At 41.6% G+C, this 9,412-nt stretch overlaps 1 protein-coding gene across 2 annotated transcripts in view; it reads right to left on the bottom strand.

Moving 5' to 3' along the window:
* Window positions 1–444: 444 nt before the first annotated feature.
* The window catches only part of LOC142465965 (arylacetamide deacetylase-like), a 25,078-nt gene continuing 16,110 nt past the window's right edge, over window positions 445–9,412 (bottom strand). For both annotated transcript variants that reach the window (XM_075570465.1, XM_075570466.1), the window contains exons 3-5: window positions 4,083–4,152; window positions 2,633–2,804; window positions 445–1,728 (exon numbers count right to left, since the gene is read on the bottom strand). In XM_075570465.1, coding sequence (XP_075426580.1) covers window positions 1,120–1,728; window positions 2,633–2,804; window positions 4,083–4,152 — 851 coding nt within the window. In that variant the 3' untranslated portion in view covers window positions 445–1,119. The remainder of the gene's footprint in view (window positions 1,729–2,632; window positions 2,805–4,082; window positions 4,153–9,412) is intronic.

Here is a 9,412-nt window from a genome sequence, read left to right as displayed (position 1 = left end):
ATTGTTAAAATGGTCTCAAGGAACTTTCCAGCACCAGAAACTTCCTAGAACCAATTCCAGTGTATGGGACTTAAGGGGGTTTTCTAGCTCTGGAGTAGCACTGTTTTGTGCTGATTGCCCAAGTCTTTTTCAGTGATACACTGCGCACTGTAAAATATTTATCTGGATTCGTAGACAGAGTAGTATTTTACTACAAAGTTCTGTGGGGTTGCGACCTGAATTCAAAGTGACTCTGGAAGACTGCCTCGTCCAATTTGCTGCTAAATACGTTTATCCACCCTTAGCCAAAGTCAAAAACAACAGAGAAGATGGTAAACGACTTCCTTAACTTCCATCAGTGTTTACTTTCCTACAGCACAGTAATCATCTGACTTAAAACAAATCTCATTTCAAGTGAACTTCAACTTAGTGAAGAATCCACCTCGGAAAGAATAATTCAATGCATCAGTATTCAGGCTTGATTTATTTTTTCTTTCAAATTTTGCCTTCACACAATTTATATTTTAACAGAACAAAAGCACTCAGAGAAAATATTTCAAAACAATGACCATGTAATAGAGATATATTTTATTAGCAGCATTTTATAACATGCAGCCTTGATTAAAGAAAATGATATTTTTCTCAAAGATAAAGTGAAGCGAAGTTCACATACAGATGAGCAGTGCCAGTTAAAATGGAAATTAATTTGCAGCTGCACAGATTTAACAGAAGTTTATAAGGACACATTGATAATATACAGTATACTGTATATATAAAGAAAAGACCAGAAAGGTCTAATTATCTGCACCAGACACAATATATACAGAAATAGAGGGTGTTTATTGACTCATAACACACAGGAGCCCGACGTTTCGGTCCCCAAATTGATCTTCTTCAGGGTTATATATATCATAATTAATCCTAAATGATTATGCTACAAATAGACAAAAAGCAGCACATTGCATGCATCTGTTATTCAGCTAAGAACATATTCATTTTTACACACTTTAGTTCAATTTCAGTTACATTTTCCCCCTCAAAAAATTGTTTCTTAAAAAAAAAACAAGTAAAATCCAAACCCTGGACAAATATTTTAATTGACTCAAATATTATAAATTCATGAAGTGATAAATTCAATCTTCATAGGTTCTCATCGAGCCAATGCATGTATTTGTTTGATATTTGATGAGCTATCGAGAGGTCAAATGGCCAGGCATTCATTAAGAGGATGCCATGGAAAGTATTATCATAGTGAGCATGAACTACCTGGACTCCGGCTTTCTTAAGTCTCGAGGCATACATGAAACCGTCGTCTCTCAAGACGTCGTACATACATGTAAGGACATACGTTAACGGCAGACCTTTTAATTGATCGTCTTCGGATAATAGTGGACATGCTCTTGTATCCAAAAGTCCGGGATATTTTGTTACAAAATGTGAGCGTCCATACTCCGGTTTTACGTAGATATGTCTGTTTTTTAGGTTTTCAGGCAACAAACGACTCCAGTTTACAAACTTGAATAAATGACCGGCTTCAGAAGGTATATGTCTATTGGAGTGCATGGCTTCAGCTAAAGCTCTATCTGTGGCAAAGTATTCGTTCCAGAAACGGACCATTAGGGACTTGGAAAGTATAGGCATGTTACCATTGTCTTGATAAGACGGAGTGTTTAGATCAAGATCCTGGAGAACTGGGTAGATTAATGCTTGAATCTTAAGTTTCACTTTGACTCCGGGGTCGTTTAGCAGCTGTCAAAATAAGATTCATGTTTTAATAAACAATTGATGGTGGTGGGTTCATGTATGTAAATAAGCAATCATTTTACCTCATGTGGAAAGAACATGTTTATTTCAGTTGGCAAAAGGAAAATATTGCGAAGATCTTTTAGGTTGAATGGAATATTACATAAAAGTTGTTGATTGTGGAGATAAAATATTACATGTAAATAATGATGATGAGAATCTGTACTTAAGTCATTGGGTTCTTATTTCATAACCACGATTGTCAATGAAGTCCTGCATTGGAGGGTATCATGCATGAGATTCTTAGCATTAAAGAAGCAATACAGGTTTAATTTATTGTTTAGAAAAATTATTATTATTACAGGCTTGGAGCAGGAGGTTTCCGGAGCTGAACCCTCTTATTTTCAGCTCTAGTGACCTACTGCATCCAGAGATACAGACTTCCGTAGTGGGTGTCGGTATCTCTGTAGAGTTTAAAGGTCCTGGTCATGTGGGCCAATAGGTAGCCGAACCAGATGACATCAAGGCTTTCTATGAGCCCGTGTGACGTGGGACATTTAAATTAGGCACACAAGTTCCCTGGCTGCAGAGATAACGGCAACCCCTTTGGAGGTAAGCAGGGGGTTCCCATAGCTGAAATTAACGCAGTTCAGGTCTGGAGACCCCCTGCTGCAATACTGTAATTACAAAAATAAATGCATTTAAAAAAAACAAACAATAATTTATACCTGTATTGCTGTTTTAAACAGATGCATTTACTTTAGTTTTACATTCTAAATAGCTTAATTTCCTTTTACTCAGTATAAAGATAAACCAGGCCAAAGATAGGTTAGATCTACAGTTGGCGTCCTGCAATGCATTGCAGAGAAATACATTGTAGGGAGATTATGGAATGTAAAAAATAACATACCTGTTGTGCTGCCGCAGCAGCTAAGTTTCCTCCAGCACTATCTCCTGCTATAGACACACGGTTGGGGTCTACATAATATTGTGCAAGAATGTCTTTATCTAAGAAGAATTTAACGACAGCGTAGACATCATCAAACTGGGTTGGGAATCGGAATTTAGGTGCTAATCGGTAGCTTGGGGAGAAAAAAAAAGACGAGATAAAGACAAGAAAAGACAAGACGTGCAATCAGGTATCATGAGTAATAGTAACCAAAATATGTCAAACTGGGGTATTGAAGAATGTGTAAAAAAACGTTGCCAGTATATTTCTTAAACACAATATTATTACTGTGAGAAATATTACACGCATTGCAATATAACAAGAATCCTTGTACAGTCACAGTCACTTGCCTGTGCCACCTTCAATCCTTGTCTTAATTTACATTTAAGTAACTAACCGTCCTTTTCCTGTAACTTCTGTAATGCATGGTGTATACATTTTACATTATATATACCCGGTATAATTATGCATAGTCCAAAAGTGAACAAAACCAGTTGATTCTTCTACAGTTGTAGCAGACATTATTGATCCGGCTGGCCACGTTGTAGCGGGACACACACACAAAGCACCAGCGGGAGCAAACACCATTGTCTTTGAATTAGGAGCGCTCAAAAAAGGGGTGGGGCTAATACAGGGGTGCTCAACCGCAGGCCTCATGTCACATCCCAGAATCCCTTGCTGCAGTGGAAGCACTGTATGCAAGGAGATAATGGTGAAAGGCAGGGCTGCAGACCTGTCTGAGCCATGTGAATGTGCTCAAAAGTGATATTATTATTTGATATAAATATGACATGTTGGTCTCTGATATTTACTAGAAATGTGCACGTGGCCTCGTTTTCTAAATGGTTTTGGGGTTTTGACTTTGCTTTGGTCTAAAGTCAATTTGTTTGTTTTTTGCATCGTGTCATTTTTTTAATTAATCACATCATAGAACTACAAGAAAAAAAAACACCTTTTCATGACCAGAAAGCAGGAATGAACCCAAATAATTATCAGTCGTTTAAAATTCATGAAAAACATTTAAGAAAAAAAAAAAGACACAATGAATAATCTTATTAAAAGGACAAGGTCCAATAGCATGCTGTTCTGGTTTTGACTCGAAATATTTTAGGGGTTTGTCTTTTCGTTCTAAAAATATATCGGATTTTGGTTTCTGTATTTGGTTTTGGAATGTAAGTTTCTGGTGGGTTCTAATTTCACGCACCTGGCTTTGCTCATCGCTAATTTGTACTGTTCATAGCGTACATGTAATGTAATTTATGATCGAACAGCAGGAAATTTGTTACATATCTCCATACCCCATATTAAAGGGGTGACAATCCTTAAATGCCTATAGACAGATAGAACAAGAACAAATACATGGCAAGCATAACAATGTTATCTTATGAAAAGCAAATACTGTAGTCCTTACTCTATTGACACAACCACAGCATTAAGCTGCTGCGCAGTCTGCCTGGTCAGGAGGTCATAAGGTTTCATGGCTGGAAGGAAAGGGATCACTTTACAAGTATAATTGTAACCACAAAACACAGAACGCATAATGAATTGTAATGATAATAAAAACACAAACTGTGTAAATAGTATGTATATATATATAATTATAGTATTATATATATATATATATATATATATATATATATATATATATATATATATATATATATATATATATATAATAAAAACACAGATACCCAACAAGCTCTGAGAAACCCCAAACATTACCACATTATATATATATATATATATATATATATATATATATATATATATATATATATATATATATGTGTGTGTGTGTGTGTGTTTGTGTGTGTGTCAAAAGGAGTGCTAGTGGGAATGGCGAAATGTATACAACAAAAAAACAAACAAAGATACCCAAAGGTACTTCCAATGTGACAAAAATACACAGTGCAATACCTATATATTTTCTTGAAAAGGGGTAATTTAGTTAAACCCTTTGGCCAAAGATTCTTAAGCCTGCTGCCACCAAGGCATGACTGTTAGCAGGTCCTAACACTCCCTGAGTTAAAATTCTTATACCGGTATATATACTGAAAAAGACAAATTGATCTCGACTATATATATATATATATATATATATATATATATATATATATATACAGCTAAACCCCGTTATAACGCGATTCGGTTATAACGCGGTTTTCCCATGGCTCCCGTTTAAAAAAAAAAATTAAAAAAAATTAAATTTAAATTTTTTTTTTTTTTTGCACACTGCACACACTGCACACACTGCACACACTGCACACACTGCACACACTGCACACACTGCACACACTCACTGCACACACACTGCTCATTGCTCACACTGCACACACACTGCACACACACTGCTCATTGCACACACTGACACACTGCACACACACTGCACACACACTGCACACACACTGCACACTACACACACACTGCTCACACTGCACACACTGACACACTACACACACGCTGCTCATTGCTCACACTGCACACACACTGCTCACACTGACACACACTGCTCATTGCTCACACTGCACACACACTGCACACACACTGCTCACACTGACACACACTGCACACTGCACACACACTGCTCATTGCACACACTGACACACTGCACACACACTGCACACACACTGCACACACACTGCACACACACTGCTCATTGCACACACTACACACACTGCACACTGCACACACACTGCTCATTGCTCACACTGCACACACACTGCTCACACTGACACACACTGCACACTGCACACACACTGCTCATTGCACACACTGACACACTGCACACACACTGCACACACACTGACACACTACACACACACTGCACACTGCACTGACACACTGCTCATTGCTCACACTGCACACACTGACACACTGCTCATTGCTCACACTGCACACTGCACACTGCACACACACTGCTCACACTGACACACACACACACACACACACACACACACACACACACACACACACACACACTACACATACATAAATCAGCCTTACCTTACCTTGGGGATGATTTTTGAGGCATGTGGCTGCAGGGTGGGGGTGGTGCTGCGGTGGAGGGGGATGATGGCTGCTGCAGGGGCCCCCGATGCTGCGGGGGCTGGTGGGATGGCCCGGTGCAGCGCGGGGGGGGCATGGGGGGGTGGGGGGGGAGGGCAGGACGACCCTGCGCTACGGCAGGGCCAGGGGGCCCTGTATTGCGGCGCGAGGGCCCTGTGCTGCGGCGGGGGGAGCCGGACCGGAGGGGAATCCCCCCTCCCATCTCCTGTCACGCGGTGACAGGGGAAGCGGAAGCCGGAGGGGCATCCCCCCTCCCATCTCCTGTACCGCGGTGGCAGGGGGAGCCGGACCGGAGGGGAATCCCCCCTCCCATCTCCTGTCACGCGGTGGCAGGAGGAGCCGGACCGGAGGGAAATCCCCCCTCCCATCTCCTGTCACGCGGTGGCAGGGGGAGCCGGACCGGAGGGGAATCCCCCCTCCCATCTCCTGTCACGCGGTGGCAGGAGGAGCCGGACCGGAGGGGAATCCCCCCTCCCATCTCCTGTCACGCGGTGACAGGGGAAGCGGAAGCCGGAGGGGCATCCCCCCTCCCATCTCCTGTCACGCGGTGACAGGGGGAAGCCGGGACCGCGGGGTAAATACTATATGCACTGATGCGGCGGCCATTTTTTTTTTTTAAATTAGCGCGACCCCGTTAGTAACGCGGTGGTCTCGGGGTGGACCCCGAGGACCGCGTTATAACGGGGTTTAGCTGTATATATATATATATATATATATATATATATATATATATATAGAAAAAGAAGAAAAAAAGCACTCCGTAATAATAGTCACTGGTGTGGGTGCAGATCCTATAATGAAGAATAAGCAATACGATACCGTTTGGAAACTAAATCAGCAGGCAGCACTCCAGAATTGTTTGTTTAGGAAGGTACCCGGGCGCTATCTCTGTGTGGCTTATCTGATGTGCAGAAGTATAAAAAGAGTGGTGTAATATTGCCTGTAAATGGTTTTCGAGTGTTATCCTCTTGTGACTCGGAACCCCAGCAGGATCTATCCAGGACCATTGTAGGTAATGAATACAAAAAGGATGGGGGAGCACAATGGTTGGAAACAGGCAGTGTTTTAGAACTGGTAATTGCTTTTAAAGATGAAGCAGTTATATCCTGAGCAGGTGTGGTGGCTCAGGTGTCTAATGTCCAATTAGAAGGATAGGCACACATGGGTGTATGTGTGTTGGTGTGAAGGTGAAATAGAATAAAGGTAAATAAGACTTACATGGCCTTGTGTAAGCCCAGTCGCATCAGAGTTTCTTTGGGAGTCCCGTGTGCTTCTGATAAGGCTTTTCTTCTTGCGATGCGAGTTCTTCTTCTTGATGTGTGGGCCACTTGCTTCGTTGGTTCACAGTGCCGCTCCAGGGGGATTTCCTCTCGTATAAACAGAAAGGAGGATAGGGTTAACACATATACTTATATACACGTCAATGAGGGGGGGGATGGTGTGTTTATGGACCACCAAAAATTATATACTATATATTATAATCTGGCACTCACACGGACTAGTGTGAGTGTAATCCTATCTTGGTATCTTGTTCATTTATGGGTGTTGCCCAATCAATATCAGGTGATGAAAGGGTGGGGTATAGGGGTATTAGTGGTAAATATATCACAATACTCACACGGGCCAGTGTGAGTACACACTCCTAGCGGTATCTTGCTCTTCTGTTCCAGTTGTAACTGATGTTGAAGATGGGGTTAACATATGAAAGACACTAATGTCTGGAGGGTAAAAACTAACTTTAATATAAACATGAGAAATAAAAACAAAAACAAACACAGAAAACAAACGATTCTGTGGAGGTAAAAGCAAGGGGTAGACAGTATGGTGTATAGTTGTAGGGGGTCTCTCTCTTCCGCGTCCGGATGGGGAGCTACAACTACACCTCCGCCTCCTCTGTAATGTGCTATAAAATGTTCCAGGTAAAGAGCAACTGAGCCTGAGGAAGTCCAGTTCCGGACAAACGCGTTGCTCTTTACCTGGAACATTTTATAGCACATTACAGAGGAGGCGGAGGTGTAGTTGTAGCTCCCCATCCGGACGCGGAAGAGAGAGACCCCCTACAACTATACACCATACTGTCTACCCCTTGCTTTTACCTCCACAGAATCGTTTGTTTTCTGTGTTTGTTTTTGTTTTTATTTCTCATGTTTATATTAAAGTTAGTTTTTACCCTCCAGACATTAGTGTCTTTCATATGTTAACCCCATCTTCAACATCAGTTACAACTGGAACAGAAGAGCAAGATACCGCTAGGAGTGTGTACTCACACTGGCCCGTGTGAGTATTGTGATATATTTACCACTAATACCCCTATACCCCACCCTTTCATCACCTGATATTGATTGGGCAACACCCATAAATGAACAAGATACCAAGATAGGATTACACTCACACTAGTCCGTGTGAGTGCCAGATTATAATATATAGTATATAATTTTTGGTGGTCCATAAACACACCATCCCCCCCCTCATTGACGTGTATATAAGTATATGTGTTAACCCTATCCTCCTTTCTGTTTATACGAGAGGAAATCCCCCTGGAGCGGCACTGTGAACCAACGAAGCAAGTGGCCCACACATCAAGAAGAAGAACTCGCATCGCAAGAAGAAAAGCCTTATCAGAAGCACACGGGACTCCCAAAGAAACTCTGATGCGACTTGTGTAAACAAGGCCATGTAAGTCTTATTTACCTTTATTCTATTTCACCTTCACACCAACACACATACAACCATGTGTGCCTATCCTTCTAATTGGACATTAGACACCTGAGCCACCACACCTGCTCAGGATATAACTGCTTCATCTTTAAAAGCAATTACCAGTTCTATAACACTGCCTGTTTCCAACCATTGTGCTCCCCCATCCTTTTTGTATTCAGCACTCCAGAATTGAACAAACAAGTGTATTGAAAAAATAAACACAAAACCAACGATTCGGTCCACGAATGGGACCTTTGTCAAGGTGGTGCGCCACCATATATATACATGTAGAGGTATCAGTACTGTGTTAGCCGAGCTTCAATAATCAAAAAATAAATAGATGATACCGTTCTGTGGCTAACGAAATGCTTTTATTTGTGCGAGCTTTCGAGATACACTGATCTCTTCTTCCGGCGATGTTACAATGAATGAAGCAAGCAAAAGGTATACTTAAAAACAGTGTCTCTTGGAATGTTATCTGTGCTTGTCCTTCCCCCGGTGTGGATGTGTTTTATGGCTAGAGGTGTTAAAAGGTTCCTGAAAGCAAGTGATGTAAGAGTGTGTGTGTGTATCTGTGTGAATATAAATGAATGGAGAGCCCACAGTATACTGCACCGACACACTTTATTCGAGCAAATACCCGGTATGTACCTGGCAGATACCTGGAATGCGCCACTCCTCACCTCTGACAAGCCCCGTTGCATTTGCCTTCCCAGCCTGGGTTCATGCCTGGCTGATGGGCGGCTGATCTGTTAAATGATAATGATTAGGATTTAATAGGCTGCAATGCTTCGCGTGTCTACCAGATGGCATAAATTCATGAATTGTAATGCAGTATATATATATATACTGTGCAGTATTGCAGCCAGCGGGAATAAAATGCTTCAATCCCTGCTTGGAAAATAACTCAATGCACTCGGGCAGAAAACAGTCACAAACCTCAATACACCCGGGTATACCTGAATTCGTGGGACT

Source organism: Ascaphus truei, chromosome 14 (genome assembly GCF_040206685.1).
Source record: "Ascaphus truei isolate aAscTru1 chromosome 14, aAscTru1.hap1, whole genome shotgun sequence".
NCBI lineage: Eukaryota > Metazoa > Chordata > Amphibia > Anura > Ascaphidae > Ascaphus > Ascaphus truei.
Note: the sequence above shows the minus strand (reverse complement) of the source record. Positions and strands in the feature narration are given on the sequence as shown.